The sequence below is a fragment of the Dermochelys coriacea genome, chromosome 24 (assembly GCF_009764565.3).
Source record: "Dermochelys coriacea isolate rDerCor1 chromosome 24, rDerCor1.pri.v4, whole genome shotgun sequence".
Lineage (NCBI taxonomy): Eukaryota > Metazoa > Chordata > Testudines > Dermochelyidae > Dermochelys > Dermochelys coriacea.
The window spans coordinates 3,281,755-3,303,270 of NC_050091.1; the positions used below are offsets into that span (position 1 = coordinate 3,281,755).

General features: G+C 55.8%; 1 protein-coding gene across 1 annotated transcript in view; it reads left to right on the forward strand.

Annotated features, from left to right (window-relative positions):
• KIRREL1 (kirre like nephrin family adhesion molecule 1) overlaps positions 1–21,516 on the forward strand; it is an 84,138-nt gene that overhangs the window by 56,704 nt on the left and 5,918 nt on the right. The window contains exons 2-12 of the mRNA XM_038383326.2: positions 4,841–4,990; positions 6,852–7,001; positions 11,171–11,334; positions 12,728–12,878; positions 14,726–14,831; positions 15,168–15,316; positions 16,103–16,230; positions 16,330–16,456; positions 17,183–17,283; positions 20,613–20,811; positions 21,406–21,513. Coding sequence (XP_038239254.1) covers positions 4,841–4,990; positions 6,852–7,001; positions 11,171–11,334; positions 12,728–12,878; positions 14,726–14,831; positions 15,168–15,316; positions 16,103–16,230; positions 16,330–16,456; positions 17,183–17,283; positions 20,613–20,811; positions 21,406–21,513 — 1,533 coding nt within the window. The remainder of the gene's footprint in view (positions 1–4,840; positions 4,991–6,851; positions 7,002–11,170; positions 11,335–12,727; positions 12,879–14,725; positions 14,832–15,167; positions 15,317–16,102; positions 16,231–16,329; positions 16,457–17,182; positions 17,284–20,612; positions 20,812–21,405; positions 21,514–21,516) is intronic.

A 21,516-nucleotide genomic window follows, 5' to 3' on the forward strand; every position in this document is an offset into this window, starting at 1 on the left:
GCCATGGGGCACACAGGACTCATGTTTATTAGCAAGTCAGAGAACACCGTGGAAGGGTCGTGGGAACTAACAGGACTTAGAAATCAGTATAACACAAGTACATCTATACATGTGCCAGTCACACCTCTGATTGCAGTGTAGACACACCCTTAGTCCCAGACGAGTTTAACCACAACCATCTGACCACATTAAATGCCACAATCTCTGCACCAAAGCTCCAGTTTTCAAAGCTGCCCAAAGGATTGAACTACGTGTTTCTCTGCAAAATTACCAGGAATCAGGTGTCCAAAGCTCCTAGCCTGCTTTGAGAACCTCACTGTGCCAGCTTCACATTGCATTGATTATCCATGACCCCTTAAGGTCACCTTCTGCTACAACCTGGGTTTGTGGCCAAGACCAGCTTTTCGTTGGTCCTTTCCATGTGCCCAGCCTATCTTAGGTACTTGTACGGACCCCATTACCCCAGTATCTGAGCACCTCCCAATCTTCAACGCTTTTACTAGGAACTAGACTGAGACCCGCCAAACTCATTTTACTAAGGCTATTGTGCCACCATCAGGGGGCAAAGTGGACGCAGGACAGGAGTTAGCTGCTTTCAATTCTCTGTCTCATGCTACTCAGGAGGTCAGACTCGATGATCTAAATGGTCTTTTCTGGCCTTGAAATCTACAAACGAAAGGCTTTTGGTCACTGCTGACCTAGGCTGAGATTTTAACTGTCAGCCTAGAAGGCGAAAGGCTCTGGATCCCGTCTCTGGTCCCCACAAGCAGGCAGCCGCCTTTTAAGCGTTCACCTCCTGGCGCTTATTCCATTGCTAGCGATTGCCATGATATGGCAAAGTTGGGGGGGGGTGTGAAGGGAGGGATCGTTCTGACCTTTGGGAACCGATGCGGTCTAAATCCTACTGCTAGATCGTGGACTCTCTGGTACTGGAAGTGGCTGAGGCCAAGAATTTTTTCAAGGTGCAAAAAAAAGGCAGTTGGACATTTGTATGGCCAGCAAGAATATTCAGAGTTATAACCATGAACTCTGAGAGATGTTTTGGCAGGGATATTGAGCCTCTTGCTTAACGAATCCCTGACTATTAGGGATTAGAATGAGACCCAGTGTGGAGGGGCAGATTATCCCATATCTGCTACCGCAGAGTTTCTTCTCTGCAGCAGCTGGTAGCAGCCGGTGTCGCAGACAGGCTCCTGGGCTCCATGGACCTCAGGCCTGATCCTGTCCGGCTGCTCCGTCAGTGATTAGCAGCAAAAATCCTGTCTCTGGACACATCTTCCTTGCACTGAAGGAGGAGATGCAGCTCGTCCTATTGGTAAATACGTCTCTCTGCAAGGCTCAGGGGGAACTGACGGCTGGAAGGAATTCAGGATGCAACAGATATATTTTTACTTATACAGTGCAATTTAGGCTTTGTTTGGAAATGGCCCCGGGGAGTGACACGCTGGTCCCCGGGTTGCAGCAGACGCAAGTTCGTCTGTGTCAGGTCACGGGATGAGGGACATCTCAGTGCTCAGCATCACCCCGGCGAGATCCTCATCTCTGATGCAAATCCACTGCAAAACCCAAACTGAGCAGGGGGGATCACTGTGGTGGGGAGAGAGTTGAGATCTGACACAAGGCCCTTGTAGAAGGGGATGGAGGGGCAGCAGGAAAGATTGGGGGGGCTGGAATGCAGAGGGGCTGCAGGTCGGGGTGGAGGGACAATGACAGAGATGGGGGGGCTGGAATGCAAAAGGGCTGCAGGTCAGGATGGAGGGGTAATGGCAGAGATTGGGGGGAGCCCAAGACTGGATCCATGGGAGCTGCAGCGGGCCAGGCTTGTGGTGCGCTGGCCGAGCTATTCGGGGGGATTCGACGTCTGTAGTAGCAGAGGGGCTTGGGGTCAGGCCCGAGACGCTGGCAGAGCTGGGCAGGGTCTATGGGTGTGTGTCCACACTGGAGAATTAAGTTGACCTAAGTTAGGTGGACCTACAGCCACCGCAGTAATGCAATCGCTTGCGTGTGTCCTTGTGTCAGCGGTGCATGTCCTCACCAGGAGCACTTGCACCGATTGTGGGGCATTGTGGGATGGCTTCTGAAAGACAGCACCAGGCGATGGAATCCCTGACTACATCCACCTAAGCCCCGCGCCTCTCGCAGAGCAGTTCTTAAGTTGCCCTAGCAGGCGAGTCACGTCGTCGGGAGTGGCATTGTAGTGTAGACGCTTTCAGAGATGGGTCGACGGAAGCGGCTTTGCATCAGTCGAGCTCCGTAGTGTAAACCAGAGCTACGAGTTGGCGCAGTTACAGGACAGTTCAGGTTCGGTTTGAGGGGCTCTGACAGAGCTGGGGGTGGGGAGCCCAGGGCTGGGCTAGCCGGGGGGTGGGAGTGAGAGAGACTGTGGATGGGATTGAGGGGCATTGGCAGAGCTGTTGTGGGGAGACTCAAGGCTGGAATAGTGGGTGGGGGTCTGCGGGTCGGGACTGAGGGGCATCAGCTCCTTCCCTCTCTGGTGCTCGCTACCAGCCTGACCCAAAGCTGGCAGGCCCCAGACTCCCCTAGCCTTAGCTTAAGACCAGGCCCCAGTTTCCTCCCGGGCTCTCACTGTCCTGGACGGTGAACGCTGCCCTTTTCGCCGCCTCCCCACCCGGTGCCCAAGGGCTGGAGTGTCTGCAAAGCCTTCGGAGCCCACCCCACCCATGGGGGGCTGCTCTGTGCGGGAGGGAGGGCTTTGCCTAGGGACCACTTCCCAGAGACCCCCCCGCCCCGCCCCACCCCTGTCACTGTGCAGTGCCTTGGGTCAGCCCCTCTGCCAGGGGGAAGGCAGCAGCGGGGGACTGGCTTCACCTTCATCTGCAGCTTCTCTCCCCCCTCCCCAAAGCTGGTGTGGGGTGGTGAGGGGTTAACTGGCTGCCGGGTTGCCCTTTCTCAAAGCGGATGAACAAGGAGTCCTAGACCCTAGCCTCCTGCTCTAACCGCTACACCACACTCCTTCCCAGGTCCTGAAAGAGAACCCAGGAATCCAGACATCTAGCTCCCTCCCCTGCTCCCAGCTCTAACCACTAGACCCCAGGGCAGGCCGCTCTCTGGGCAGGGACCGGCTCCTCCTTCTGTGTTTGTACAGCTCCGAGCGCCCTCAACAGCGGCCCTGCAGTAGTAATAATTAAGATATGAGCAGAGAACCCAGCCAGCTGCCAGGACTCTGCCGGGGTAAAGACTCGCTTGTAAAGTCAAGTGTGTGTTCGTACAGCATGAGCGCCGGGAGTCCTGCTCCGGGCCTGGGGCCCGCCACTCCTAGGATGCCACAGACAATAATCAGAGAGAAGCAGCAAAGAAACCGCAGCTTCCCCCCCACCTCCTTCATCCGTGCCCCCCACCCAGCTCCACAGCACCCGCTCCTGGCATGGCCCCTTGCTGCCTTTCAGAACCGCAGCTGTCTCCAGCCAGGCTGCCAAGCTGCCGGAGCCCTGCCAGCTCCTCTTGCTCTGGCGCAGGGCTCGGCTTGCTGGCTGGTGCCAGCTTGATTCACTTCAACGTGCCGCTTTCCCCCAGCCCAGCCCAGCCCTGCCTGGAGGCCGGGAAACGTTGAGACCCCCCACCCTGAGCCTTCCTGTCCCACTATCGATGCCCAGTAGCCCCCGGGCTGGCTGTGAATTCACTGCCACGTGACCGGCTGCTGTTGTGGAAAGATGCGGCTATCGATCTCCCAGGCTGGGCAGCAGGACGCCAGGGGGGCTGGGAACCTGGTGCCCCAGCTGAGTTTAGGGCCCACAAGATGGCTGTGGACAGGGGCGGCTGGGCCCAGCCGGGGGAGGAGAGAGAAGGGGCTGGATTGTGGATGGTGAACGCCAGCTCCAGGCAGAGCTTGAGCAAACCGCACGCTCACACGTACACAGCGTAACACAACCCAGATACACACACACAAGCAGGCTGTCCACAACATGCACGCACACACACTGTACACAGCCTAATACATTCGTCCACATCTGCCTGCACTGTACCCAGCATAACACACAACCTAGATACACGCAGACATACAGGCTCTACACAACATAACACACTCACTGGCATGTCAATAACACAACCTAGGTGCACGCTCATACACAGGCTGCCCACAACATACACACACAAAGTACACAGCATAACACACAACTAAGACACACATAGGCTGTACACAACAGAACACACACGTAGACACACACTGTACCTAGGAGAACACACAACTAGGTACACATCGGCACCCTCACAGGCTGTACGCAGCATAACACATGACACAGACCCTCATAATGCACATGGCAGACACACATTCACACACGTATACAAAATACACACACCATATGCATCCCCTCACAGACGCCTAATGCCCATAGCAGAACACACAACCTAGACATGCGTTCACACATGCCTTAACGAAACACCCCCTGAGCCATTCCATACACAGCACACATTGTAGTGCAACAATCGTATCCAATATAACAGCGTCACTCCCACAGAAGGCACACGTTGCAACACCCGGCCCAGACACAGCTTCACATGGGCTGTGCACAAACCACCCACACACACGGCACCAGGCTTCCAGAGTGCTCAGCACCCAAAAAGCACCTGGCGCACCACATGCTCGGCAGCTTCTTCCTGCCCTCCTACCCCGGTGCTGACCTCAGTGCTCCAGGGTGGTGCTAGGGGACGCTGTGCTGCAGGGAGCAGTGGGGTGGGGGCTCAGTAAGGGGCGCTCTCCCCTCTGATTCCCCAGTCCACCCTCCCCAACATTACCGGTGGGAGAAGCTGGTCCCGGTGCTCAGTGCCGTGTGGGATCGCTCCCTCCCCAGGGCGCTAACGCTCATCCTCTCTCCCTTCCCAGTTGTCCAGACCCGGTTCAGCGAGGAGCCAGAGGACCAGACTGTAGTGGCCGGGCAGAGGCTTGTCCTGTCCTGCGTGGTGCTGAACTACTCCGGGATCGTGCAATGGACCAAAGATGGCCTGGCGCTGGGCATGGGGCAGGGGCTGAAAGGTACTGATGTTCCGGCCGGGGCAGGGGGGGGAGGCGCCCGACCTGCGGGTCAAGGAGTCGGGGTGATCCATCGCTTCCCTGTCCCTTCCCTGTCGTAGTCTTCTCGGTGGCGATGGGGCTGGAGCAGCACAAGGCACGAGCAGCAACGTGACTGATCCACCCACTGCCCTTCTCCCTGGGCAGACCCGATTGCTGGCTCTCCTGGCGTTAATGTCAATGGAATAAATGGGCCCTGAGAGTCCAAGGTGTTAACAGGGCCCTGTCACTGTCCAGGGAACACCCAGGGCAGCTCCAACAGATTCAGGTGCCAGCTCCGGTGATTCCCGAGGCTGCCAGCATCCTGCCTCCCAGTGCCAATCGGGGCGGGGGGGGGGGGGGTTGGAGGCGTGTGTCTCTTTCTGGCAGCCCACTCCTTTCCTCTCTGTGCTTATCCAAGTTTCGTTCATTCGCTGCCCCACGTCTCCACCCTCTCGCGCTCATCCGTCCCGCCTGCCCTGCCCGTCCCTTCCTTCGCTCAGTCTTTCTTTCGTGCCCCCGCCCGCCATGCACACGCTGGGGGGAGCAGAGCACCATTCACTGGGACGACAGCACCACTGGCTGAATGAGATGGAGAGAGGGGAAGAGGCTGGCTGGCATCTAACCCGTGGAAAGCAGGGCAGAATGAAATCATAACTCCGTTGATTCCCATAGAGTAACACCCGGGATTCATTTGGCCCATTCTCTTCCTACACTCTGAATTCTCTTCCGTGCTCCAGGGTTTTTATTAGGTCTAGAGGAGCCGCCTCTTTTTAATCACAGGACAGACTTAGCCAGTGGAACTGACTGCCACAAGATACTAATGGGTGGTGGAGCTTAGCATGATTCAGGGTTTATGCAGATAATAAGACAAGCGGTCCAGAAGCCACCGGCTACCTAGTATTAGGAACGAATTAACCTGTCCTGGGGCAGGTTATTCCAGAATTAATAACAGTCCCTAGCTCTTATTAGTTGTAGATGTCAATGCACTTTACAAAGGAGCTTAGTGTTATTCTCCCCATTGTACAGAGGGGGAAACTGAAGCATAGAGAAGGGAAGTGACTTGTCTAAGGTTATACAGCAGACCGATGGCAGAACTGGGACTAGAACACAGATCTCTTGAGTCCCCATCCAGTGTTCTAGCCACTAAACCACACTGCCTCCTGTTATGGGAGCTCTTACACTTTCCTCTGAATCAGCAGTTGGAAACAAGATACCGAGCTAGATGGGCCCCTGGTCTGACCCAGCACTTCTTATACTCCTGTGTCTTTCTGATGAGATGGAAAACTGCGGTCTCAACCACTCATGCTCGTTTAAGATCCCATAGCACCTTTTCTATGAATCATAACCTTGTCCTCCTGGCCCCATTCCACCTCTGGCAGTGACATTCTAGATCTCACTGTGGTTTCAGTTCCTCCCTTGCTGTCCTATATTGTTGTGCAGTGTTGCTGTTAAGCAATTGCCATGCCCCACCCCAGATGCAGTTGCATTTCAGTGCTTGGTGAATGAGTCCCATGAAGCATTGCTATGTGGCTGTTAAACAGCTGCCATGCACCACCTCCGAGATGGCTGTATTTCAGCACTGGGTGAGCAATCCCTGTGCAGTGTTGCTGAGTGGCTGTTAAACAGCTGTCATGCTCCACCCCAGAGGTGGCTGCAGCTATTTCTGACGGAGCTTGTATGTCATCATTCATATCTGTAAAGGGGTTTGGGATCTCAGGGAATCGTCCCTTAACCCGTCTCTAGTGCCTCCTACCGGTGCCGTGTCCCTTCAGTCTGCGCATACCATGTGTGGGCTGTGCTGGTGGTGCCGTCACCTCACTGTCTGTCCTGTCTCTTTCTGCAGCCTGGCCACGCTACCGGATCATCGGCACGGCAGACTCCGGACAATACAACCTGGAGATCACCGACGCCGAGCTCTCGGATGACGCCTTGTACGAGTGCCAGGCCACAGAAGCCGCGCTGCGCTCCCGGCGGGCCAAGCTCACCGTCCTGAGTAAGGGGCCGCCTGCTCCCCCGGCCCTTCTTCTGCAGGGCTCCCCAGCCCCCCAGCCCCTCTCCCTGTGTCAGGGTTGTGCCCGGCATTGGACTAGGTGCTCTGCTCTGTCTCTTGTTGGGTTCTTGCAAAGCGGCTCACCAGGGTGAATCTGGGTTGGTTCTGCAACGGGAGACCTGCAGGGAGCAGCGAGGATGACCCAGAGCTGGGGGTGCTCTCCCCTTTGAGTCCATGTTGATGCACGTATCCCCTAGTGAACCATTCACCCTGCTCCCCACAGCACAGCACCCTCTAGTGCCAGGCTGAGACACTGGGGTCAGCACTGACCCAGAGAGGAGTGTGCCATCTAACCCTCCTCCTGTCCACTGGGGACACCCACTCAACAGACCCAACCCATGGCCGCTTCTCTAGAGAAGACCTGGGCCTGACAGCCCCTCCCTTGCACTAGCATGTCTGCCAGCAGCTGTTTCCTCTTGGGTACCCCAACTGTGGGAGGGGATCCCATTTTCCAGCCTGCCCCAGAGCCTGGGCGGGGGCATGGCCTCTGCCAGGTGACCCTGATCTCCCTGAGCGCTTTCACCGCCTTTGAAACCAATTCACTCAAAAATGAAATGCAGAGAACTTGGTGCCGGCCGCCGGCTCCGCGGGCCGTCGGAAATGCCACTCCCGCAGCCACCTCCCCCCGCCCTCGCAGATCCTGGATGTGCCGCTCTCTTTAATGCCTTCATCTATATGCGCGCCGTGGCTGAGTTACTGCAGCAGTGGGTGCCGTAACTTTGATTTCCCTGACTTTTGTGCCTTGTAAAAAGCCGCAATCGAAATGTTGCATGAATGGAATTTGGGGCCAATGGTTTTTTCCTCCCCTTCTCTTGCATTGAAATTCTTATTCTAATGCTGGGAGATAAAATTAAAGGGAAGGCGCGAGGGGGATGCTGCTGGATTACTGAATGTGCAGCTGAAACCGCAGATTTCCTCCCGGTCACTTGGGTTCTGGGGCGGGTGGGCTGGGCCCGGGAACAGTTAGAAAGGCTCATGTGATGGTGTCTTAAAGGGGTGGAGGGGTTAAGAGAGGGGGAGGGATGGTTTGGGCAGGGTCTGAAGGATTCGGGGCTGTTTGGAGATTTGCCCGCTACCCCAGACATGCAACTTCCTAGCTCCATGCGCAGGGGGCTGCAGGAGATGGCAGTGCTCCCTTCCATGACTCTGTTAATGCAGATGAGGGTTTTGGGGGACCGCGCGGGGGTGAGGCCAGGTCGTGCAGGGAGGTGGAGAGCCAGAGGGAATCGTAGGGTTTGCTGGTGTCCAGCAGCCTGCATTAGAGTCAGCCCAGCCCACCCCATCTCTCCTCTGCAGCTGGGGCACTTCGCCAGTGGGGCATCTGGCTAGCAGCCAGCTTTCAGCACCACCGGAGCCCAGCTCCAAGAGGGGCCAAGCAGGGATGCTGCGCAGAGGGGGCCGGGCAGAACTGACAGTGGTGGGGGCATGCTTGGGGCCCATGGCTGGGGCAGGCTGGGAGAATGGGACACGGGCTGAGATCAGCAGGTGCTGGCGGTGGGGGCCATTAGGAAGGGATCCTCCCTCCCCTTGCCCGCCCCATGGGAGGGCTCTGAAGCCCTATGGGTTGGACACCTGTACAGTCAGTGGCACGGGGGGCTGGGGTTGGATACACTGGGGTTCTGGAGAGACAACAAGTGACCCCGGCCCTTCAGCAATGCTGCCAGGGAATCTCCTCTCTGCCAGCTCTAAGGAGGCAGATGGAACTTGAGATAAACCCGCTAAGGCTCTGATTGTGCCCCCTACCTGGGGCAGGGCTAGGTGACAGGATGACTGTCCAGATTGGCGCCATCACCGCCAGGGCAAAAGCAGCCTGTAAGCAAGAGCACAGGAGCCAGGGGCCAGGGTCTCAAACCAGGGTCCCGAGCAAGTTGGCTGGGGACAGGGATGCCCTGGGTCTATGCGAGGAGCAGAAGCAGAAACTGCGCAAGCTTGTTCCATCCTTTTCCGCTCTTCCCTTCCTCCCCGGCAGGCTCTGCGCTCCCTCCTCTAGACCCCCATTATGCATTTGCATAACTGCAGAGAACCCTCCCGGGGCAATTTGAAACCAACGGGGCCTTTCCAACACATCCATCTAGGCTCCCTCTCTGCGGGCGTGTCAGAAAAATCCCATCCTACCTGCAAACAAATGCATTGTCTTTCCAGCCAGTATGCCAACCCCCCGCCCTGCCCGCCACAGGTCCCGGAACTTTTATAGCGCACTCCGGGGATGGCATCTGCAGGCGAACAGAGAAGAAAGCCATAAGCTGTCACTGTCGTGACTGACGGCTCGCACCCACCCCACCCGCAATCCTGCCTGCTTCGTGGGTAACGGCGGAAGATTGGGAGCAAAGATCTTTTCTTGGTGGCCCAGTTTCCTTCTCTTAAGGTTTTGTTCTTAACTCCAAACAAGACCTGCTTCTTCTTTTATTTTTATTTTTAAATGAAGCCCTAATAAATCAGTAATGGGGCTTTAGAAATCAATAACAAAGTGTCTTTGAACAAAGAAAAGCAACTTCCCCAGCTCAGCTTCCCAGTTGACAATCAGCTGTCAAAGCCCGACGTCACTTATAAAGAGCCCGCAAGCAGGCCTGTGTCTTTTTTCATGCTGCTAATCAGTTTCTCTTTATTAGAGCATCATCAATTTTTCAGTGTCATACGGCCTGGATTCATTAAGACGTGCGGTGGTTGAAAGAGCCACCAAAAACCTCCGTTCACTTGGAGTACAACTCAGTAGGGCTTTTTTTAAAGCCCCTTTCCCCGATGTAAGAGCTGCAGGTCCAAGACAGAGCTCCTGAGCAGATTACATAAAGCTCTCATTAAAACACAGATCTCTCTGCATATTTCATCTAACAGAATAGTGGATGTAACCACCTTTAGATAGCATCTCTGGCTGGGCTTCCTGTCGTGTCTCTGTGTCTGTCAGAGAGGGCCGAAAACAGGGGCTAGTGCTGGTCAGGGATTTTTCGGCAAAACGTTTTTTTGCTGGCTTCAGCAAGACTGAAATGGCTGGCGGGGAAGGTTTGGTTTTAACAAATGTCCCTACTTGAAAAGCAGTTTAGAAATCGTCCTCATTTTTCAAAGGCAAAGTTTTGATATCTCAGTTCAGCGCGACTTTCTGGTTCAAAATGTCCCTTCATTTGTACTAAGGAAAAAAGAAGCAAAGGGTTGAAACTGAAATGAAATATGAGGCATTGTGATTGACCCAAAACAATTTATTTTTTCAGTTCACAAAAAATTTCGAGATTTTACCTTTGATCCCAATTTGAGCATGGAAAAATGTTTTAAATCTTGAAAATACCCATGGAATTGGCAGTTCTCTTTTCCCCCCCCGCCTTAATATCGGGGTGTGACCCCCCACTGCCCCATCTGAATGGAGAGTGGTTCATTTCCTGGGGTCAAATGCCCAAGTTGAAGCTTTCTCGAATGGGGCCAGATCGATTGAGGCCAGTTTGTGCAGGTTTTCAGGTTATATTAAAAGGATGGTCGGAGCTCGGGATGGAGGGTGTGAGCTGGTCACCGTAACAGGGGTTGAATGAATCCCTCCCCCAGCGTTATCTGCCCAGTCAGCCAGGTGCATTATGGGAGCGTTCAGAAGCATCAGTTGTTGACCAGGGCTGAAGTCAGAGTACTGGGCTGATGGACTAATGGTTGGTCTAGTGCTGATGCTGGACTGGATGGACCAATGGTCTGGTCTGGGGCAGCATTAAGTGGGATGTTGGGGTGGATGGCTCAATGGTCTGGTCTGGGGCAGCAGGAGGGGGAGATGCTGGGGTGGATGGACCATGGCTTCGTTCAGATATGGCATGATTGGTGTAGACTGCACCCAGGGGCTCAATGCTCTGCCACAGCATGTTGACCCCTGTGTTCCCTGCACGCTGACCCCTGTGTTCCCCATGTTCCTGATGGTGCTTGGTGAGTTTCTTCCCCCACTTCGTCTGGTCCGTGATTTCTCACCCTGTTGCCTCGCCATGCCCGCTACTCTGGGGGCCGTGGTGTGTGTAGCGGGGCTGGGACTATATTGTGGGCAGCAGGGGCTGAGGGGTCAGCCAGAGCCGGGGTGCACCGAAGCCCCAGCCGCGTGCCGGATCTGAGCCAACCCGGCACTCACCTGCCTCTCTGTCCGCTGCTGCCAGTTCCCCCTGAAGACCCGGTGATCGACGGTGCCCCCGAGATCCTGCTGCGGGCTGGCACCCCGTACAACCTGACGTGCCGGGCTCGCAGCGCCAAGCCTGCCGCCACCATCGTCTGGTTCCGGGACGGGCTGCCGCAGGACGACGCCGACGCCAGCACCAGCACGGTACAGAGCCCGGCCCGCCTGGCCTTTGCCGTTCCCCACGAGCTAGAAGATGCCGAGGGTGGGGAGAGAAGGCAGGTGGATCCCTCCTCCCCTGGGGAGGCGGAGCGGGGTGGCTGGCTCCGTTTGAAATCCCTGCAGGAAGGACACAGGAGAGCAGCCCCGCCAGGGCACAGCCCTGTAACCCGCCTGCGCCACTCAGAATCCTGGGCCCCTTTTCTCCTGCATTCATGTAACGAGTTAGAGAGGTCTCAGTCCAGCCCAGGGGAGCGAACAATGACCGCCCGTCCCCGTCAGCCCTCATTAGCAGTTGGCCCTCGTTAGCACATGGCCTGAGGCTGGAATGGGCCATGGAGGCTCGGCTCCCTTTCCACCCCGGAGGCGGAAGTCCTGCTGGCATCTCATCCCTCCCACTGCTCCTGCTCTGGGTGCGTGTGGACATCTCGCACCCCAGGGCTGTCACCGGATCCTTGTTAATTGCTGGAAGGAAACGCCGTCCCCTCCCCCTCCGACTGCCTCTTTAATTGGTTTGATTAGTTTTCCTTTTCCCTGACAGAGCGGGTTGCACTTTCCAAGAGCACTTGAAAGCCAAAGTCCCGCTCATTAATCTCCACACAGTTTATGGCGCGAGAACATTAATCCTGATGAACTTGTGGGGCATTTTATAGGCATATCACAGGCCAGTCGGGGAGCACCATTTCAAGCGAATTTGGAAACCATTCACTGCAGTGTTAGCGCTTGCAGGCCTGGCTCCGACCCCCCCGGGAAGTCCTGCCCACTGAGATTCTCCCCAGCAATGGCATCATCAGAGAGTTTGGGGTTGTTGTTTTTTCAGTGACGGAGTACAGTCTAGTGGTTACAGCAGGACACCTGGGTCCTCTCCCCAGCCTTGAGAGAGGAGTGTGGTCTAGTGGTTAGAGCGGGTGGGGACAAGGAGCCTGGATTCCTCGGTTCTGTTCTCAGATCTGGAAGACGAGTGGAATCTAGTGGTTAGAGTTGAGGGGCACTTGGCATAGGATTTCTGGGTTCTTTCACCAACTGTAGAAGGGAGTGCTGTCTAGTGGTTAGAGCAGTGAACTATAAGTCAGGACTCCTGGGTTCTCTTCCCAGCTCTGGCTGGGAATGGGGTCTAGTGGTTAGAGCAGCAAAATAGAAATTAGGGCTCCTGGTTCTTCTCCCAGGCCTGGGCTGGAGCCTAAGTCTGGTGGTCAGAGCAGGGGGAAGGGAGTCTAGGCTTGTGGACACTGTGCCTGACTCTGCCACTGACATACTATGTGGTCTTGTGCATGTGCCTTGCCCTCTCAGTTTCTCCACCTGGGCAATAGGAAGGAATAGCACCAAGAGCTCCCCTTCTGCCAGCCCTATAGTTTGATCGTCTCCTCTTCCCTGTGGGCAGGAAGTGTTAGCAGATGGCAAGAGGGAAACCACGGTCAGCCAGCTCCTCATCAACCCCACAGACGCGGACATTGGGCGGGTCTTCGTCTGCCGGAGCACCAACGACGCCATCCCAGCCGGCAAGGAGACCTCCATCAAGCTGAACGTACACCGTGAGTCCAGCCCCCGCCCCGCTGCTGGGCTCCAGGGCCCTGCTGGACGGCAAGTGCAGGAGCAGTGGGAATGGGGCCTGGTTCCCCACCTCCCCGCCCCTCATCAGTTACGCCAGCATGCAGTGGGTGCAGAACACTGCCATTTACACCCACTGGGGTAGACAACCAGGTGAGGGGCAGGGGGCAGTCCACAGGAGGCTGTGTCTGCACTGGGGAAAGAAGCCACCCCAGGGCACTGATCACATCCAGTGCTTGGTTCATAGATAGAGGGGTGTGTAGGAGGATAGATAGATAGATAGATAGATAGATAGATAGATAGATAGATAGATAGATAGATAGATAGATAGATAGGGTGTCTGGGATGGATGGATGGATAGACAGATGGGGTATCTGGGGATAGATGGACAGAGATGGGGTGTCTGGGGATAGAGGGATGGATAGAGAGGGGGTGTCTGGGTATGGATGGACAGGCGGACAGACAGAGTGGGGGTGTCTGGAGATGGATAGATAGAGAGGGGGTGTCGGGATGGATGGATGGATGGATGGATGGATGGATGGATGGGGTATCTGGGGATGGATGGACAGAGATGGGGTGTCTGGGGATGGAGGATGGATGGATAGAGGGGGGTGTCTGGGATGAATGGACAGACGGACAGACAGGGTGGGGGTGTCTGGGGATGTATGGACAGGGTGGGTGTCTGGGGATGGATGGACAGATAGACAAACAGAGTAGGGATGTCTGTAGATGGATAGAGGGGGTGTCTGGGGATGGATCGGCAGACGGACAAACAGAGTGGGGGTGTCTGGAGATAGATAGATAGATAGATAGATAGATAGATAGATGATAACTGCTGTGCCAGGTTCTAAGGGTTATGTGTGTTGGTGTCACCCTAATTTCCACACTTTGGAACCTCAATCTACCTTTTGGTGACAGAATGCCCCGTCTCCGCACGCTGGCGGCCGGTCCCAGCTGGGCAGCCCCATGGCATAGGGTGGGGCGGGACACTCACGCTGGCGCTGCCTAGCTACACCTGGCCCCGGGGCAGCTGGAGGAGGTCCGATCGTCCTAGGTTTAGAATCACCATGAGATGTGGGGCTGGGAGGCTCTGCACTGGCTGCCCCGGACAGCTCTGCATGTCAGGCCCCCTGCCCAGCCCCCCGGCACGCTGTGACAGCACTCGGTCCCACGAGTGTGGCTAGGCAGCTGCAGGCCAATGGGGTACTGGGGCGCGAGGCCACCCTGCCTGAGAGGGCACCAACAGCCACCTGGGCTCCATACTTCGGTTCCCCGGCGCCTGCGGAACTCACGGGGGCCAGGGCATGGGGGGCCAGTGGACGGAGCACAGGACTGGGACTCAGGAGATGGGGGTCTCCAGGTCTGCTGCTGATCTCCTTGGGCAAGTCTCTGCCGGCCACCCGCGGAGCGGGGAGGGGGGATGGCGCTGGCCTGCCATGGGGGGCTGCAGCGTTGGCCACTCAGGATTTCCCCGCTGTGTCTGCAGCCCAGCACTGACCCCCAGTGGCTGCTGTGGGGAATCGCAACTCTCACGGGACCCCAGAGGCAGCTGGGGCGCGGCGTTTCCCCTGCCATGTGGCACTGACTGGAGGAGGCTGATCCACCAACTGTCCACCCCTTGGTTTTCCATTGAGCTTCTCCTGGAGCTCCCCTCAGCGTTGATTTAAAGACCCCCGCCCCAGCCAGGAAAAATCTGCCCCATTGCTCACTGGGCTGGCAGAACAAGCAGCTCCCTGCACCAGGCTCCACCCTGGGGGCCTTTTTTGTCCCTGCCTCAGTTTCCTTCCCGTGCGTCATGCCAGTGATGGCTGTCTCCGTCTCTCCCTGGCAGATCCCCCTACGGTCACCCTCTCCATCCAGCCCCAGATGGTGCAAGAAGGCGAGCGGGTCGTCTTCACCTGCGTGGCCACGGCCAACCCGGAGATCAGAGGCTACAGGTGAGGGGCGCGGGTGGAACCAGCTGGGATACAATTAAGGGGGAGTCCTCGGGCCAACCAGCTCCTGAATCCAGATTCCCGCTAGCATCACAGCAATCAGCTTTGGCCCTTGATGCCTCCCCGCACCCCAGTGGATTCGAACCATTCACTGATGGGTTACACAGCTCCGTAGCCCATCATCAACCCTCTGAGCCACCTCCCTCCTTGGATGGAGGAGACTCTCTCTGTGTCTGGCCTCCCTCCCCCCCCGGAGGAGGAGCCTCTCAATGTGTCTGCCCTCCCCTTCCCCCAGGGGGAGGAGCCTATCATGTCTGCTCTCCTCCCCCCCCCCCCCAGGTGGGCCAAAGGTGGCGTGATCATCGAAGAAGCCAAGGACAGCAAGTACGAGGCGCAGGTGGATTATTCCTTCTTCACGGAGCCTGTCTCGTGCGAGGTGCACAATGACGTGGGAAGCACTAACGTCAGCACGCTGGTGGACGTGCACTGTGAGTGCTGCAGGGGGGCGATGCGCCCCTCTGCTCGGCCTGGGCGGAGACGAGTCGGGGCTGGAAAGTGGGGTTCTGCAGGGAGGCGGCTGGGCACAGGCAGAGCCTGGGATGCTCGCTGGCTCCCCGGTTACCAGCCAGCCTAGTGGTATGTCACCTGAATGCCAAGCCCGGCCCTGAGTACGCAGAAAACACGGCCAGCGGTGGGACTCGAACGCAGGCTTGTTAGTGCCAAGGGCACAGACCGACCCACTGCCTGAGCCCCTCAAGCTGTGCCTGAGTGGGCAGGGGCTGGAGGCTAGTGGGAGCCATGAGCACACGGGGACACACGGGACATGTTCACACACGAACCTTGAGCACACTGGGACACATGCGGGGACATGCACAAGCAAGCCATGAGCACACGCCCTCACACACATGAGAACACACACACACACACAAGCCATGAGCACATGCACGCGTGCACACACGGGGACACACACACGGGGACACACCCACGAGCCAGGAGCACACATGCACAAACACCCATGTGGACACAGACATAAGCTATGAGCACACACCCGGGGATGGACACACGGATGAACCACAAGCATGGGGGTGAACACACATGGCGACACATGGACACACAAGCCACGAGCACACAGACATGTGGGGACACGCACACACACATGAGCCATGAGCACACTGGGACACACCCATGGCAGCGAGGACACACAGCCACGCCCACCCATGGGAAGCAGGAACATACCTGCACACCAAGGGCTGCTTACGTCTCCTCTCTTGCAGTTGCCCCTCGGATCGTGGTGGACCCCAAGCCCACAACCACCGACATCGGCTCGGATGTGACGCTGACGTGCGTGTGGGCCGGCAACCCCCCGCTGACCCTAACCTGGACCAAAAAAGAATCCAACATGGTAATTCCTCTCCCAGCGCCCCATGGCCCAGGGGCTGGCACGGCCTGTTCCCCGCCGCACGCGCCCTCCTCTCACGCTCCGCCCTGTGTTTGTGCCCAGGTGCTGAGCAACAGCAACCAGCTCTACCTGAAGTCGGTGACGCAGGCCGATGCTGGGCAGTACATCTGCAAAGCCATCGTGCCCAGGATTGGCGTGGGCGAGCGGGAGGTCGCCCTCTTTGTCAATGGTGAGCCCTCTGCCCGTGGCATTGGGGAGCAGGCTGTACCCCGGTGTTCATACCCACAGTACCCGGGTTGTCATACCCTCAGCTTGGTACCCTGGGCATGATGCCCCAGTATTTGGACCAACTTGGTACCCTGGGCACAGTACCCCAGTATTCAAACCCACAACTTGGTACCCGGGGACAGTACCCCAGTATTCATGCCCATGACAGGTACCCTGGGAATGATGCCCCAGTATTCGTACCCATGACTTGGTACCTTGAGCACAATGCCCCAGCATTAATGCCCATAATTGGTACCCCTGGCACACTACCCCAGTGTTCATGCCCATGACTCGGTATCCTGGGCACCATACCCCAGTATTCAGACCCATTGGTACCCCTGGCGTAGTACCCCCGTATTCCTGCCCATGACTGTACCCCTGGCACAGTACCCCAGTATTCCTGCCCATGACTGGTACCCCTGGCACAGTACCCCATATTCATACCCTTGGCTTGGTACCCTTGGCACAGTGCCCTGTGCATGGGACTCCTTATCTCTCAGAACACTGCAGCATGGCATCCCATCTCCTACTCCCTCCAGGGATGCTCTCCCTGGCCTGCTGAAGCTCCCCATTCTCGTTTACTAATGAGCCTGGTGGGATGCTCCACAGCCATGGGGGGCCCGCTCTGCCCCAGGCAGTCTCTGGCTTACGGTGCCCATTTTAAGCAGCTGTTTCTCTCCCCCCACAGGCCCCCCGATCATCTCGAGTGAGGCTGTTCAGTACGCGGTGCGTGGCGACCGCGGGAAAGTGGAGTGTTTCATCGGGAGCACGCCACCCCCCGATCGCATTGTGAGTACTCTCCTGGGGGGGGAGGGTGCTCTCCACAGGGGGCGGGACAGGGGGCAACCCGGTCTGGGCTGGGGACCCTCTAGCTAATACACCAGGGCAGCAGCAGCTTCCTTCCTAAGCAGGACCTCGTCACCACGGTCTCTGTGCTTCTCAACACCCCCGGGCTGAGGAGCTGTACCTGTTGCCTGTGCCAGAGAACAGGAAGCCAGTTTATGCACCAACAGCTCCGCCAATCCATACTTGCCAGGGTTAGGGACTGCAGTAGGGAGCTATCCCACGGTCCCTGGCTCTGCTGCCGGAAGAAGGCATACTGGGAGATTTGTGAAGGATGGTGGTGAGTGGGCCGAGTGGAACCTTTCCAGCTCATCTGTGTCCACTTTGGCTCTAAGCACGGTCAGCCTGGAGTGGCCCTTAGCACAGATGCAAACTGCCTGCTGCATGCGGACGTGAGATGAGCCACAGTCCTTCAGGCTGGTCAGTTTAGCATGGTCAATCTCTCCAGTATGGACTCGCCTAAATTTAAGGCACTCACGTTGTCCTTGGAGTTAATGCTGTGACATCCACGTGGGTATATCTGAAGCCAAAGTCTCTGGATTCACCAGCATGAGTCACCGCGGGTTGAGATTCTGGACCAGGCGGGACCCATCCGTGGGCTCATAAACCTCTATACCCTCCAGCCACGAGAGGGAGACAGAGAGTCGCGTTGGCATCAATAACGGGGGTGCTGGTTGGAAAATTGAATTTTTGTTCCCTGGGAAATTTGGAAATTCCCCAAATTAATTTTTGTTCTGAATTGTAACAAAAAAATCAACATTTTGAAATTTGGCACAGAACAAAAATTCCCCCAAATTTCTCTCCAAAATCATTGAGATGTTTCATTTTGTTAAGGCAAAACTATTTGGTTCCAATAATGTTGATTCTTTTCAACTTGGATATTGTATTAAAATAATAAATATAACATATATTATCTACAATAATAAATACAATACAGTAGAGCTCCTGTTTAGTGAACTAATGGGGGATTGAGGAATTCATAACATCGAAAAGCTCATAAAATTGAACATCTCAAAGTTGAGGGTGATACGGTGCATATTTTAATTTATTAATTGTTCAGTGATTGTGTACATAATGAGTGGTAACAGATGGGATAAGGATGCCGGATTTTCCTTTATTTGAGAAAACTGCAGCTCTTCTTCGTGGCTGCTAAATCTCTCAGACTTTTCAAACCTCTACAGTCGTTTGAACATTAGCTGATGGATTGCCGTCACATTCAGTAGCCAAAAGATGGTTCTTGTAAGCGATCATTCATAAGGTCGATGTTCCTAAAACTGGGGTCATGCTGTACATAAATATAATATACTATAAACATTAACATTTCACTATAAACTACAAGTTGAACCAAAATGAATCGGAGCGATGAATTCGAAATGGAACCTTTTGACAATGGAAATGAGAACATTGAAATGATTCGTCAACACTGTTGAAATCGACAGGTTCCCGTGAAATATTTCGATTTTGCCCAAACTGCGTTTCTGTTCTGTCTAAAATTTTCAGACCCGTTCTAGTTGCACTTGGATACAGCCGCGTTGGCTGTGTTGGAGAAGGAAGGGGAGGCTGGGAGAAAAAGGAGGGTTGAATTAGACCGGAACGGAGGGGTAGTAAGAAGCAGACAGGGTCGGACATTTGGAGTCAGGGTGTGCAGTTCCCCGAACCCCAATCCCTGCTGTATGCTCCCAGCAAATAATCGTTTTCCCTTCACAGCTGCATTTATTGTTTCGTTGCACTCTTAGGCTGACTGCATCTCTTCCCTCTCCCCCTCGGCTGTAAACTGTTAATTGCAAGAGCAATCGTTGGGTGAGATGGGCACTCTTGGCTTTGCCTTGGGATGGGTCATTGACCAACCTACAGCCAGATCCTGCGGGGAGGGAAAGGGATGTGATGGCTTTACTCAGATCAGGTCAGAGCGGCTGCTTTGGAATGGAGGGAGAAGGAATGACGTGATTCAGAAAACAAAGAAACTGCAGTTTACACAGATGAGCAAAACCACTAGCAATCAGCAGCCTGAAGCGAGGTCCTGTTCTGGTGTAGCACGAGCACTCCCCCTTGTGGGGACACCGTGACTTGACTTGTCGTGCGACTGCAGCGTAGCCTAAAGGAGAGGCCCTGGCTGGCAGCGTCTCTTTAAAAAAACCCAGCCTCGTTACTGCCCCATTAAAGCAGCTCGATTGAAAAATAAACACAGTGGTGGGGAAGGCTTAAATGCCGTCTCCTAAGGTGACCGTGGCTGTACGGTGTGCCCAGGGCATGCTCTGGTCCTGCTTGTGCTGGGAGAGTTACAATGGCCTGTGGTATGAAATGTTTATTACACCCTGGCCCTGTGGTGAGCAATGGGGCTGCAATAACCACCCGGAGGGGCCTGCATTGTGTTATTTCCTGAGCTGAATTTGTCTTGGAGTTCAGCAGCATTAACATTGCTCACATGTCGCTGTTTGCTCTGTCTGCATCGCTCTGTCAATCTCACGCTCCCTGTCTCTGCCATTCTTTCACATCCCTTTGTCTCTGCTCCTGTCTCATCAGCCTGTCTTCTATCTGTCTATCCCCATATGCACCCATCTACCCGCCTGTCTTCTGTCTGTCTATCCCCATACGCACCCATCTACCTGCCTGTCTTCTTTCTATCCCCATATGTACCCATCTACCTGCCTGTCTTTTGACTATCTATCCCCATACGCACTTATCTACCCACCTGTCTTCTGTCTGTCTATCCCCATATGCACCTATCTACCTGCCTGTCTTCTTTCTATCCCCACACGTACCCATCTCCCTGCCTGTCTTCTGTCTGTCTATCCCCATACACACTCATCTATTTGTCTGTCTTCTATCCCCATACACACCTGGCTACCTACCTGTCTGTCCCTGTACACATCTGTCTATCTTTCTATCTATCCCCATACACACCCTGTCTGTCTGTCTATCCCTATCCCATCTAGCTATCCCTGTATACACCCATCTGTCTACCCACCTACCTGTTGACACAGCCCTGGTGCCCCCTCCTGTGTCCTCAAGTCGCAGATGGTGGCTGAATGGAGGAATCCTGCCGTGATCCTCCCACATACCCATTCAGTTTGGGACAGGAAGTGAAGGGGACGATCGTATCCTACTGGAACCGCGGGGGGCTGGTGGGCTGTAGATACCCAGCTGGGATTTGGCCCCGATGCTAGGGTTCTCCCGGGCTTAGCGGAGGTGTGATGGGGCAGGAGCTCTCAGCCCCGGAGCTCTCAGCCCCTGACCAGGCCTTTCTCCCTTTTGCACGCCACACCCGGTGATAGGCCTGGGCCTGGAAGGAGAACATCCTGGAAGCTGGCACACTGGAGCGCTACACGGTGGAGAGAACCAACACGGGCAGCGGGGTCCTCTCCACCCTGACCATCAACAACGTGATGGAGGCCGATTTCCAGACACGCTACAACTGCACGGCCTGGAACAGCTTTGGGCCAGGGACGGCCATCATCCAGCTGGAGGAGAAAGGTAGCAGGGCGGGGAGGGAGTCAGGACTCCTGGGTTCTATCCCCAGCTCTAGGAGGGGAGTGGGATCTAGTGATTAGAGCACAGGGGGTAGGACACCTGGGTTCTATCCCCAGCTCTGGGAGGGGAGTGGGATCTAGTGGTTAGAGCACAGGGGGCAGGACGCCTGGGTTCTATCCCCAGCTCTGGGAGGGGAGTGGGATCTAGTGGTTAGAGCAGGAGTCAGGTTCTAGTCCCAACTCTAGGAGGGGAGCCTGAACCAGGGTTTATAGCAAGTTGGGAATGGGGAGCCCTGTGTTCCATTCCCAGTTCTGGGGGACAGTGTTGTCTGATGGTTAGGGCAGGAGGCTGGGTGGATTCCTTGGTTCTCTGCCGCTGACTATGTGAGACCTTGGGCAGCTCACTCCCCCGCTCTGTGCCTCAGTTTCCCCATCTGGGGAGCAGGGCTAGCCATGCCAACCTCTAACCTTGGAGGGGATCCTGCTCCATCTCAAGGCAGTCGGGGGCTAAGGGGTGAGGGTGGACGGGCTAGGGAGGAACCAGCAGGAAGGGGGCAGCACGGCTCCCCCAGCTAAAGCACCCCTGTTCCTCCTGCAGAAGTCCTGCCTGTGGGCATCATCGCCGGAGCCACCATCGGGGCCAGCATCCTCCTCATCTTCTTCCTCACCGCCCTGGTCTGCTTCCTCTACAGGCGACGCAAAGGAAGTG